Source organism: Scatophagus argus, chromosome 18, assembly GCF_020382885.2.
Source record: "Scatophagus argus isolate fScaArg1 chromosome 18, fScaArg1.pri, whole genome shotgun sequence".
Taxonomy (NCBI): Eukaryota; Metazoa; Chordata; class Actinopteri; family Scatophagidae; genus Scatophagus; species Scatophagus argus.
Genome location: NC_058510.1, coordinates 17,523,096 through 17,537,583, shown reverse-complemented (window position 1 = coordinate 17,537,583; position 14,488 = coordinate 17,523,096). Strand labels below are relative to the sequence as shown.

General features: G+C 40.3%; 1 protein-coding gene across 1 annotated transcript in view; it reads right to left on the bottom strand.

Moving 5' to 3' along the window:
* vstm2a (V-set and transmembrane domain containing 2A) overlaps positions 1–11,123 on the bottom strand; it is a 71,180-nt gene extending 60,057 nt beyond the window's left edge. The window contains exons 1-2 of the mRNA XM_046371647.1: positions 10,503–11,123; positions 9,088–9,254 (exon numbers count right to left, since the gene is read on the bottom strand). Of these exons, the coding sequence (XP_046227603.1) occupies positions 9,088–9,254; positions 10,503–10,581 (246 nt within the window). The 5' untranslated portion in view covers positions 10,582–11,123. The remainder of the gene's footprint in view (positions 1–9,087; positions 9,255–10,502) is intronic.
* Positions 11,124–14,488: the final 3,365 nt, after the last annotated feature.

The window sequence follows — 14,488 nt, the reverse complement described above, 5'->3', positions numbered from 1 at the left end:
AAGGATACTTTTCTTTCCAAGACTGATGACAGCAGTAGAGCATTGAGGCAAGTGGTCTATAGACCACTAGTTGAAAATGAAAGCAGTAGGATCTTTCATGTGTCTGTACATGCTTGCAGCACCAACATCATCCTTCTGTGAAGAACTCCTATTCACAGCAAACCATTTGGAAAACCACTGCATACTTGTGTGTGCATAGGCAGGCGTCGGGGCTGATGAGAGCGGTTACCGGGACTACGCCTGGTGCATCGTACTGATTCCTGGTGCAGTTATCTCGGCAAGAGTGTTGCTGGAAGAAGCTGCACGAGCTGCAGTCAAGCAGTGATGGAGGGGCGGAGAGGCAGACAGTAAGGTCACTCAGAGAGTGCGGCAGCCAATGGATTTTATGCTTCCTTGCTGTTACACCCACCGGATTTATAAACTCACTTGTTAGGAGGGGTAAAGCTTGTTGTGGACTAAGTGTATCTTGGTCAAAGTTCCCAGGTGGATTTTTATGTAAATGGACATTTGTATTCTGACTGCAGGCATCAGTTGATCCCTATTTTTCATCTGAGGGCAGCCTCGCATCATGTCCGCTTATCTTTTTTTAAATTCACCTCACTTTTACAGATACATCATGGCAATTTTTAGTATATCCTGGGTCAGATAAATCCAGGTTTGAATCAAGCAGCAGTCTAGCCATTCAAGCACTCTGGGCGGTATTTGAGGAATGAAGTGCAGTATGAATTTTTAAACAGCACACATCTGCGTTGAGTCTCCATCATCTCGGATTCTTTGTGCCTTCGCTTGATCCAGCTTCAGAATTCATACTGTCAAGCTTTCTGATATTCCAGATTTAAAGTGATCGCCAACGCAACCCAACCCCACCCCCACCCCAGCTACAGAGAGAAGTAAATTGATTCTAAGCTGTTATTATTTTTCATGTATTTATTCTCATCCTAGGCAGAAATATAAATACTTAACTGCAAACTCGCCGAGCAGTGGCTGAAAGGATCAGCTGAGTTACCTTTACAGATGTAACTCGGCTTTTCTCCTTTTTTTCCCCCTTATATCCAAACATAATCCGACACCAAATAGAATTACGAGTGGACAGGGTTGTAAAGATTTACTCAATAAATTGATCTTATGGCAAACAATAGCAGTCGGATTAGCAGGATAAAAAAGAGAGATCAAACCCCGAGAAGAATCGAATCCACCTCTTCAGAAGAAGAGGGATTTAGGGTTTGAAACTAAAAAGGGAATTCACTAATATATTTTTAAATTGAAATGCCTTCGAAACCCTTTGTCCATCATTTGTGTCATAGCCTTCAGCTAATAGCATTACCCAGGAGGCTGCATTCTGTTCTCTCTATGCTTTCTGATTCTATGATGGAGGTTAAAGCAGCATGGCAGAAATTCACAGCCTCGGGGTGTACTTATTTCATGTTTGTATATTTATTACCATGTTTTCACCTCTGACTTTTATGTATGACATCATAAGAGTAACTACAGATCTTATCTTGATAGATATGTGGTGGTTAGGCAGTGGCCTGAGGATTAGATGAATAGATGGTGTTGATATGGATGTCCAGCATGATGTGATTTACAATTTTTTGGTCATAACTGCTCAGTTTATCATCACAGGCTTCAAGCCAGCCAACAGAGAAGATTAATGATAACCAATAAGATAGATGCAACTGCAAAAAATAAATAAATAAAACCAAAAGTAGAAATACTTGCATATGGTTTTAAGAATTTTGCTTGGGCTTTCAAGTCATTTTTATTTATTTATTTGTTTATCTGTTTGTTCAGTCACAATGAATAAACTTAATGAATAAACAGAACCTGCTAGAATTAGTTCAGACAGCTAACTTGATGTTTCTGCTACACCGACTTTGTGACCTTGTATTCAGTGTTTTGGGGGTCAAACATACCCAACTGGTCTGTTTGTAAAAACAATAGTTCTTTTCCTTTTTCTTCTGACCTTACTATAACTCAGTATGTAGAAAAGTAGCAATGAATTTTAATGAAGTTGACAAAATATGTCAACATATAAATAGAAATTTTAAATATTTTTAAATATTTTAATATTTTTGTTCTATATGAGATTTGCATGAACAAATATAAAACAAATATAATAACCCCCACCTCCAGCCCTGCATCTGCCTGTAGACTGTGAGGTCATTCTCATCACTCACCAATCCTTGCTGTGCTTGGTGGTCCCTTTGGCCCCTGGACGCTAAATATCAATAATGTGTGTATTCTACATTGGCGTTCCATTCTCACCTGTAACTTGAATTGACTTTGTTTGATTTTATCCATGAGTATTGAGTCATGGAGGAGATGAGTCAACAAAATTAAATAAACAAATAAATGAATAAAATAGAATAGAATAGATAAAATAGATCTTTATTTTCATTGTGCTCGGAACAATTAAACTCTGTTTAGCAGCTCTTCAGCAATGTATGGAAACAAAGTTTAGTAAGTAAATTCAAATAATATCCAGTAAAAATGAAAGCAAGACAAACATTAAAAACAAGACAAGGTGATCAAAACGGTACAGTTGTGGTTAGATAGAAGCATATAGTTTGGGATGTGCAAAAATTGTATGTAATAAGTGTGTTTGTGTGTGCACGTGTGGGACTTTGCGGCAGTGCAGGGTGAACAAAGCTTACAAGGCTTAGTTCTTGAAAAAAGAACATTCTGGTCCACACAAAGTGGGCCACAGCACAGCACAAGTGTCATTACTAGCATCTGACCAATGCAATTGCTATTTTCCCAAACAGCGCCTATGCTGTGTAAATAGCAAATGCACTTGCACCTATCTGTGCTTCCCATGTGTTGGTCTTAAGATGAAGTGTGGGGTCCACTGCTGTTGTTGTTATCTTGGCACATTGCAGCAGAAAGCGGTTGAGCCCCCTGACAAATGAAAATCTGCTCTGAAGTCAGCGGCACAGTTTTGTCCTCCTATTTAATGGGTGCGTTATTTAGACGGTAAGACGCACCTGCATACGTGGCTTCACAATGGATGCACACTCTGCTTGTTACACACTAGCGATGCACGGGTCAGTTCTGACATCATCCGAATCTGCACGTACATGTTCATCCAGTTGTCATTCACCTAAACTAATTATTGTCTCTGATTTTACAGATTCCCATCTCTACCAGAGCCTCAGGATTTATCAGGAGGACGGCTGCTATGCTCCAAACAGTTTGACTTAATGAAGCTGGATTGTGTGCGTGACCTTATGGATATGTACAAGAATACAGAAAATTAATTAACATAAGTTCTTGCCAGCATGTCAAGAGATTTAAATAATCAAGAAGTTAAGCTGCCGTACCCCTTGCGTAAATAGTAGTGACAGCAGACGCACTTATTTTTTCTGCTGCTGTAGGGATCGCTGCAGGTAATGTAATTAATATTTTTCTCATTAAAGATATATTTCTTCACCCACCCACACTGCATCCACTATTAATCACAATAATCATTTTTATGATCTGGCACGTCCGATTCACGCACCACAGTCCTCTTACATCGCCAGGCCTTTAACACACACGGGGATACGCAGCAGCACTTCTCCTTAAATATTGTCGCATTTGATCGTATGCAGTCAAATGCAGTTGTTGGTGGACAGGGAACTGGGAGACAGCAGAAGCAGAGGGCCTTCAGCCAAGAGCCACATAACCTGTGCCTCAGCAAAGATGAGTGTCGATGTTTTGAGAATGAAAGGTGACACTGTGATTGGTTTAATTCAGGGGCCCCCTAGAACACACCCAAGACTAAATACAGCCCTGTTGTGACTTGTGCTACTTTGCACCCATGTTATGTGTTGTTTAACTCTCAAAAGGGAGTTAGATACGCTTTGAGTAGAGCCTTCTGTCTCTGTTCCAGTCACATTTGTAACACTAAAGTTTATGTATGAGAGAACTGCTGATGTGTGTCCCTCCAGTTCTGCATCCTCAGCAAATATATTCCAACCAATGATGTTAAAGCAGTCCTGCACTGCTGTGTGGGCCTCCTCAGTCCACATCTGGATTGTTTTAACTGTTGGTTTCTGTTTGCAGATTAGGATTTTATATGCAGAGGCAAGAAAGTGAGTTACATGGTCTGAAAGGTCAAGATGGTCAGCTTTGTAAGCATTTGTGATGTTGGTGTATGTCATCAATGGTGTTTTTCTATCACGTGGGAAGGTTTATGTTTTTGTTGAATCTGGACAGGGTTGACTTCAACAGGCCTGCCTGCTTAGCACTTAGAGTGTCTAAGTGCAGCTAGGAATTGTTATTATCAGCCAACAGTTGGCCAGGATGTGTTAAATGATCGACAATCTTATCTCACCAATCTGGTCTGTAAGTGACCGTGAGATAGGGGCAGAGAATTGGGAAGGCTGGGTTGGGTGTTAGAGTGAAGCTTAGCTCGTAGTCCTGCTCTGTTGTACCTCTATTTCCTGTATCTCCGTTGTATCCTCGAGGGGACGGGACGGGGGGGCAATCCTTCCAGACTCAGGAAAAGGTTGGATTTCATTGTAAAATGTACAGTCAGAGCAATCTGAGACCCTGAGTAAGCTCCATTCTGCTATAATGATGTTATGTGACTATCACGTCAACGAAAGAACATACTGTTGCATATTACTACCAACATCTTCCTATCAGTACTACAGCTTAATATACCAGCTTCATGATGGTAAAATTGACAATAATAGCAAAGCAATATGCATAAAGGGTTACTGAACAAGAAGTGTGGTGCATGACTGCACCCCAGTCGCTGTTTTCGGGAAGTCACCTAAAATGGAGCTCTAGCATCCCACAGAAGTGGACTTGATACTGGATCTAAAGAGACAAGACTCAAGACTGTTTGATCAGCATGGCACACTAAACTCATTACCATCGTGTTGGACACTTGATTCTAAACATGTGACCAGCATTTAAAAATTAAACAAAATGACTTTGCTGTTACATTTGAATGTAATGTAACAAAGATGTTTTATGTAAGCTTTGATTACTCCCCACATGCCTCAATTTGTAGTAAAGAAAAAGTGCAGCCAAAATGTCATATCGAGTGACGACCTGTTGCTTCCACAGCAATCTGCTCATGTTCTGTAAAAGCAAATGTTAAGCTCACACTCATGGTCCGCCATCAATCTCCTCCTCTTTGTATCTTTACTCTTTGACTTGAATCAACAACATTACAAGCGTAGCAAATCCCGTCAGCAGCATGAATCCTCTTTGTCATGGAGGTATGAATATTTTGTTTCTGTATTTCTGTGTTTGTGCCTAATTATGAACTGGCAGCATGTCATTTATGATCTGAGAGGAGAATTATTTACCACTTGTGGAAGCTGGAGCCAAACAGCAGCTTTCTCTATTGACACATTTGTTTTTGTTTCATCCTTTCTCAAATCCATGTCCAGTACGCTCTCATAAAACTTCATGAAGCGAGCACAAACACCGCAGCATGAATCTTATGAATGTTCTTTTCCTCCACCACCCATTTTTTTTTTGGCATAATATAAATTATACATTCTGTTGATCACTTGAAAATCATATAGCTAACTGTTTGGTATTGTAAACTAAGTGAAATCTGAGAATTCTTAATCCCTCTCAAGTCACTGGAGCACAAAATGTAGATTAATCTACAACTTAAAATAGTCCTCCAAAAATGCACCATTTCCTCCTGTTTGAGTTAAATAACAAAAAAATAAAAAAATACATTACCTTGTTTGCATCATTTCATTCTAACGTAACTCCTGGGTGGTACTTAAACCTAATCAAATCTGATGTGACAGAGCAAAGCGGCCTTATTTTTACAGTGGTGGCACATGATTTAAGATTTCCCACCTTTGTAACACTTTTAGATAAGTCAGGTTGATAAATGTGTCTTATAAATGAATAAACAAGTTAATCATGGAGATCTCGGTGTCTTCGTAGACATCTAACTGCAGAGTTTGGGGAAACTTGCATAAAATGATGTACAAGACATCTAAAATGGTTCCATTTGATGGAATGTTTATAAAAAAAAATATGTTGGACAGTACAGATACATAAGGAGATGCAACGCAAGAGATTTGATGTGCATAAGGTGTTTCGCTCAGGTTGATGAATTCTGGTTAAAGCCATGAAATACACAAATTCATAAAAGAGATCAGGGATAAAAACAGTACAACCAATATAAAAAAACAAACAAACTGTGTACATATGTGTGTTTTCACTGACACACAGATGTGAGAGTGTGTATACGCATACAGGATGTAGAAGTAAATGGTTCTAAATCCTTTCGAATATCATTCATTGTTCGCATCTTTGTTGTTATTTAAACCACTGAGAGACAGAATATATGTATCTGTGATTCTGTCTGAGTGGGATTAGAGGATTTTCTCACCTTTCAGCCCCTTAAAGAACTTTTTGGTTCAATGCTATTTTATTATGAAGAAACAAGCAACTGTAACTATGAACGATGATTTATATATTAATAATGTTATCACCTTATTCCCTCTTCTCAGACATTAATTTAGATACAGCCCCCCCCCCCCCCCCCCCCCCCAATACACACACACACTCTTTTTGCTAAATTAAGAATTACCTTACAACTAATGAATGCTCCATCCACAAAGTATCTCAAAGAGGGTTGAGAAAAAAAATCGTATTAATCTCCAGGATATTTGGACTAATGCTCACCAGGGTCTTCTTTTTCTGTAGATATATATATATATATATAACACCTCTGTTAATTAATACAAGTGATTCACATACTATATCACTAAGATATAGAGCTACCATGAGTGTCTGAGGGTTCTGTGCAGTATCTAAGCTGGTCCTAGGACTGGGCCCTACTAAACCAGACCACCGATGTAGGGATTGCTACATCTATCACCACTGCCTTCTTCCATGGTTTGTTGACCACCACAATGTCTGATTGGACATGTACACACACACACACAACAACAGTGAAAGCAAAGCACTGGTGCCAGTGGGTGGTAATCAGGGGAATTGGCGACTGTGATCCCCAAACTGGAAGAATGGCAAGAATGACTCCAGCAGACAACAGAATGGCTCCAGCAGACAACAGATTCCAGGTACAACATCGGTGGTCTCTGTCCAGAAGAACGCAGTCAAGAAGAAACAGCTAAGATACTACGCAGAACCCTCAAACTCCCAGGTCTCTGGTAGAGGACCCGAGTTTGAGGAAGACCCACATCACCCAATTTATATCTATATATCTATGCATGAGACTTGTCTTTATTATACATGTTCCCTGACATATAATCTGGTAAATAAATAAATTAAATTTTTTCTTTTGTTGTTGTTGTCTGTGTGTGTTGTGTCTGAATCTGGTTTATACTCCATAGAATACTGTCGGAGTACCGGTTAGCCATATAAATTCCATCATACAGGCTGTTGTGTCAAGACATCCGACGGAGAAGAAAATGGACTCAAGTGAAAGGAGAAAGATCAGACCATTTGTCCTGTATATTGCTGTTTTCTGTTTAGGTGTGGACATAGGTAGACATAGGTTGATGTCAGGATGTAGGGTTTAGTAGTAGCATTCTTTATGATATAACACAAAAGCTTTAAATGAAATCACACAGTGGAATATTCATTTGTTAAGCTGAGAACGGATCCAGGCTTGCTGTTAGTTGAAGCTAAAGTATCCATTCACCTGACACTTACTTTCCTTCTGCTGTACTATTTTTGTGTGAAACTGCCGTCTGTTTTCTCGTTGTTCCTCCTTTCAAGTCATCGTATCAAAGATCCGACAGCTCTTACTTCTCGTGCATGCAGCTTATATGTATTTGCATTCATATCTGTATTCTAAGTCGCCCTGCTCATTTCTTCTAAATTTCCAGGAGACCAGCTGCTTCCCGAGCAGCATCTCTCTCACACAGTCATGACTCTGTTCCCATTCAAACTGCAACACTGTAGGGCAAACGCACACGCAGCGGCTTTCATTTCAAACAGCCTACCCTGATAAGAAATGTGACGAACAATGTGATGTCTGCATCAATAGGCCACTTCAGCCCAACATCCAAGAGTCACGTGGGATCAAACCCACATCAAAGCCTGGCCAACGCCACCATGAGAGCCCAGCAACAATGGAACAATAATTAAAGCCACATGGATACTGTCAAACACACACATACACACACACACACACTCTTTCTTCCTTTTTGTCACAGAAATAGAAAGAGCACCGTTTGATGTCTGTCATGACAATACACCAACCCTTCCAAATCTTGACAAGCAGCTACCTGCTATACAATACGTAAGCAAGTCATTTCCATCCATTTGAATGCAGCAAACACACTGAGACGCTCTCATCCACTCAGCAGCCGATCATTATTAGGATGCGAGAGAAGCTGTCATAGCCAGCAGTAATGCAACAGCAGTACATAACAAAATGTCAAAGCACTTCCATTGCACTGTTTGATTAGGCTATATACAAGAGTATGCTCTGACTGTATGGATTTGGCTAGTTTTTATCCATTCATGAATAGTCAGGCTCATTTACTTCATTTATTATGTAATTAATATCCCGAATGACCCCCCCCCCCCCCCCCCCATAACAGTCCTTCATAAGACTGCACCCTGCTCACTGTGTGAACTGATCATTTTAACTCTTTGAAGGAAAGAAGGGATATTCAAGCAACAAATATCAGGTCAAATATGAAAAAAGTACGCTGGACATCCACATTTAAGAGAGAACCGACGGATATTAAAAGCTTTAATAATGAATTATTTTTCTTTTATTTAAATGAGTCAGCCCTCGTGCCGATGAAAACAGTGGTTCCTAATTATTTGAAGAGAATCTAGTTCGAAATAAAGAACTTTTAAGTTTTTGATCTCTTCAAGGTAGCAGCTAGATGTTTTTGAAGGTCACAACACGTTGTTCCTTGTAAGAAAATATGTCAATAAAAAGTTCGACCGCGAGTGGCTGACATCTCCAGGGCTGCTGCCCAAACACGACGCTGATGACTTAAGGCGCTTGTGCGTAATTGCGCGGGTACTTGTTGGATGCCCTTATTCCCTTGATGAGTGGGCGTGCTTCAAACATAACGCGCACAGCTCTTGATAGGGAAGGGGATAAAAAGAAAAGGGGAAAGGGGTTCCTTGTACCTCTTCAGCATTGACGTCCTCTTCGCTGTCAGTGGGTTCCGGCGCTTTCACGAACCACCACTGGATCTCCAAATACACAGACGCGGTTCCACTCTGGAAAGCGCACGCCATTTCTATGTTTTGTCCCTCTTTAACCGTCATGTTGGAGGGCAGATCCGTGAAGCGACCTGCAGATGAGAGAGGGAAGGGTGAGGGACGTGGGTGGGCATATGATGGAGACAGTTGTGTGATTTCTGCACGCAAAGAAATATCCTTGAATTAATGAGTTAAATGTTCTGCATGTGGTTGCAGTCATGAGTGTGAAGGCAGCTGTGTTACTAAAAGCAAGCGCTTGATAAAGGTGCGTTCTAGTTTTAATTGAAGGAGATGGCGGGGGCTCCCCACACACACACACACACACACACACACACACTCGTCACAGACACTGACGCGTCTTCACGGGGAATTTACATAACGCACAGTCGCGCACTATGGTTAAATTATTCACATATTTAATTGCGAACAGGTTGAGGTTTTTATGGGAGTTTTTTTTATTTTATTTCCCCCCCAAGTCCACGTTCCACATTGTGTCATCCTGTGGCCACTGTAGGACTCTTTGTGAGCACGATTCAATACTAAATAAACTGCTTCTTTACCAGAATGAGGACAAACACAAGAAAGCATAAGAAATAATAGATGAGTTTGGTTTTAGGGAGGCTAAAAGGGGAATATAGCCTAAAGGAAGAGTGGTGGCGACGATACAGGAAAAAGAAAAAGAGTGAGGATATTCGAGCACGCAAACTTTCATACCAAAGCATTTCAGTTCCGCATTAAGACACCACAGCCATGTTTATGGGCTTGCGTGCGTTTTGCATGTAGCTGCAAGGAGGCATTAAGAGCACAGGGGCAGTTTGAAAGTGGAATGTCGGTCAGAGGAAGCAGCTGGATGGCCGCTCCGAGGACGCGGACAGCTGCTGCATGCGGCTGTTCGCGGTGCTGAAATCTGCAGCTCACTTTTTTTTTTTTAATGCGGGGTTCCCCTTAAAAGAAGTTCCTTATTTCTTAAAGACAATATCTTTTTACTATTATTTCTAGCATGAAACATAGTGCGAGAAAGAGAAAAATCCGCCTTCTCTTCTCCACTTGATTTCAAACAATCACCAGTTGCATTTTTTTTCCTCATCACGGTGTTAAAAAAACAAAACGCAACGTTCTTCTTTCACGGTGAGCTCGCTTTTGCCTTTCTGGGTTTAGTGCAGTCACTTAAAATATTTCCAGTTTTCCTCTCCTCCAAACAGCCTTCTTTGCTCTTCCAGAAAGGCTGCGCACTTTTAACACTTTCTCCCACCGAGCAGCTCCCACCATGCAGGGACTCGATGGGCCCGACACGATGACACTGAGATCGATTGTTTGTGAGGAAAACACGCAATTCTTACCTTCAAAGGAGAATCCGAATTGCACACAAAATCCGGCTAAGAAAACAAATCCAACAGTATCATGAGAGGTCCACATCATTTTGATACAGAGGGGTTGATTTTTTTTTTTACATCAGCCGAAGGGGGTAAAAACGAATCTCTCCCCCTCCAAAAAAAAAAAAAAGAGAATAACAGCCGACACGCCAGCAAAATCAAACAGTTGCTGGGCGAGTGTGTTTAAACGGAGATTGCCGAAGGTGGAACATGCTGCAAAACTACAGCTCGTCGTCGCGGAAGTTCTTTTATTCCCCACTCCGTCTCTCTGCAGGAGAGCCTGTCGACTGCCTGGCTGCACTGAAGTCTGTGAAATAACCGGGTTGCGGTCTTCGTCTGCGCTACCGGAGAGACGTCAGTCTAGTGGATCACTGTGGCATCCACACACTCCACACCTCTGCAAAATCTAGTCCTCATCCGGCCCCTCACTGTCACCTTGACCGCTTGAATTGAAAATGCGCTGTACATTTCAGCATCTTTAGGACGGCGAGGTCTTCATTTGGAAATTTCTGTATGGGGAGCGCCAAATGATGTGGAGTTTTGCTTTTTGTTATATGCCGTGTACTTTGTTTTAATAAGGGACTCAACACTTACTAACAAAACAACATAAACATATAGAAAACTTGCCCCCTCCCCACACACACACACACACACACAACAAAAAAAGATATTGCATAACATATAAGAAGTGTGCGTATTTAGTGTGGGTGTGTCCAATTTTATGCAGTCGGGAGACACTCCCGTCTTAGAGGCTATAAAACGATATTATAGCGTTAGATGGGAGCAAACAGGGTTGGGGGGTGCGGGTGGAGTGGGGGTGGACCCAGCACAGGGCGAACACAGCATGTCCTGAGTCATTAAGATAGAAGAGATCCTGCTGGAATATTATCAGTCTCCTGGGCAGACTGAGAACACTTTGCCCTTTTGTTGCAATGGGCACAAATTGTGCCACTTCTAATATTTGCTCCTAATTGATTCAGAGGCCAATCAGGGATCATCCTTTTGGGACAAGCACTTTTCTCTTCCATCAGCTCAAGTGTCTGTGGGCAGAGGTATTAAAGTGACTGGTCTAAAGTCAGCTGGATAATCACTGGTCCCCGCTGTCATCCGCTTCACGACACACTCACAAGCTGGATTTGTTTAAATTACACCCAGTGACACATTAAAAAAAAATGTCAGCAAAACACAAACACTCACATGGATATTCTGTAAGGAAGAAAAATGTGCGTGAAGTTCTCAAGTGCTGGTCAGATGAAGACTGCTGCAGCAGCTGTCCATGGTCCTGAAATTGCTCACCCTGCAAACTTACTTTTGAAAAGCCCCTGAAGACTTGCTTTGAAATCTTAAGTTCTTCTCAACAACATTATTGGCTTCTCAGTGAAAAAAACATTGGGTTTGTTTCTAAAGGGTCAAAGCTTTTCAAAAATGCAGTGGTGTACCATTTTGAAAGTTAAAAGACAAGAAATTTATGTATCTTAAGGTTTTATAAAAATGAACCAAAATCATAAGCTAGGACTTGGAAAAAAAAACTATCCTAAAGTACTTGTAAACTTGTGAATCCAAATTCAATTCAGATCAACCTAACTGACCTGAACTGAACAGGCTAAAGCATCACATTTCAGTAGGAATACGTACCAACAGCACTGTCAGTGTTGTCATTCAAAAATAAATCATCACCGCAGCACTCTTTTAAGATGGAATACACTTGATTAGCGAGCTGCTTTTTACTAATTACACCTTGAGACTGCTGAGTGCGAGCACGTGTTTGGCTGCGTCTCTCCCCCATCTGTGCTGCAGCAGAGCTGTGTGGCGGGACGCTGCAGTGGCACACGAACACTGGGGCCTTTCCAAACATGGCTTCACGTTTGCTACACCGATGCAACGCGCGTGAGACAAGAAACAGATTTCCACCTGTTGAGGATGTCAAAAACCATAAACATGTGTCTCGTAACTGCTGGTTGTAGATACTGCAATCAAAAGTACTCTTCAGTGCAAGTCCCTCAACAGAGATTCTGGTCCATAGAACAAGGTAATATATTGATCTTCAAAAAGCATTCCTATGGAGTCAGTTTGAATCAGTAATCCCTTAAAAAAACCCTTAACTGTTTCATTATTTATTCTACTCTTAACTGATAATTGACTACTGATCCACACAGATTGTCATAGTCAGAAAGTAACATTAACACTCTTCACTGATTCTTTTGAATGTACAAATATGTAGTAGCAGTAGTTTGATTTTTATTTCATAAAGTAATTACAAATATATTATGTAAATTAATTGTCATTGAAGCATTAGGTCAAATAGCTTCAAGGAGTAGAAACATCTGGTTGTCCTCCTTAACTATAAAATTAAATATCCTTTAAAGATATAAATTATCTATGATATTTGGTCTGTTTTAAGGGGTTTTAGCCCTTAAAAAATCCCCAAACTATTCAGTCTCCCCTTTAAATCTTAGTCGAATTGTGAGCTGTGTGTGTGTAAGCGAAAGCATCGCTGTGGTCAGCTTCAGCTTTTTGTCATGTCAAAGTCATCTGAGCAGAGACATCAGATGTTGACATCTGATAGCCCGTAGTTCCTCCTTATGGTCAGAGGCAATGAGGGCACTTTAAGAGTCACCTTGGAATCGGGTGACTACTCAACATTTACAGCCAGAAAATGCAAAGTAATGCTGACATTTTCTAGATGAAGTCTAAAATGTTTATCTCAATATTTGCCGTGTATTACTTTTGTTTTCGCGCATATTTTTGTTTCAAAAGATGTGTTGTCAGCAACAAAATCAGTTCTATAAATCACTCTTTTCACTTATTAAATTATTTAGATTTCTTAGTGCATAGGATAATATAATACGTATTATGTTATATTGCGTATATTTTAATTAGCCCCAAAGTCCAAATGTACTACAAGTATAAAAAAAATAAACTTAATTTAAAGTTTCTCAACACTGATATTATGGATATTAGATTTACGAATCTTTTGAGAGACTTTTAAAGAGAAATGAGTTAATTCAATTTGCATGTCGATGTCAATCCAAAATCCTGCTTCTGTGTGGTGCAGAGTTTTTAGGATGAACCAAAAAAAAAATAAAATAAAAAAACTCGGTTACTTAAAAGTCTTTTTTTCACTAACTGATATTAATTTTGACAGCACCCTCACAGGAGTTTTTTTCTTTTTTAAAGAGTGTTTGCAAGCTGTCTCAATATATATTGTGATGTTTCGTTTATCTGTATGTCCTCAGGGAGACTAATATTAAATACAAAATAGTTTATGATCTGAGAAAGATCCAAAAATAGATAAAAGTCTGGGCGCTCTGCTGTGAAAACAAGCGTGCCCGGCCTTGTATTACCACATGTCTTTTGAATCAAACTCCATGGTCTGACTGACTGTCATTTCATGCTATACTCTCTCCTGACTAACTTAGTGCAGAGATGACTTGTCATGACTTGGTTTTTATGAGCTACTGCCAGATGAGAGCAATAGGGTCTATGTAGGGAGGAGGTTGGGGTGGACGGATGGGTCAAACACAGGATATTAGCCAGGAGAGTTAGTACGTAACTTACCTGTAACTGTAGTACTTATTTTAACACAGACTGGGATCTTTTCCTATACCTAACCAAGTAATCTTGGTGACTAAATCTAACCAAACTGTGACTGTTTCACAATGTTAACCATGTGTCTATGATGACAAAGTGACTTTATCATTGCCTGTATGTCGAAAAGTAAAAAATAAAATGCTTCATTACTTCACTATTTCAGCTCAATTTATTTATATAGCGCCAAATCACAACATGACATGTCTCATGACACTTTCCAATTAGAGCAGAGTGAGACCAAACTCTTTAATTTGATTTTTAGAGAGACCCAACAAAACCTCGGAGCAGACCCCGGCTCAAGGTGGGTGGTTGACTGCAGATCAAATGCATGGTGTTAAAAGAAGTGCAAAAACAGTTTAAAA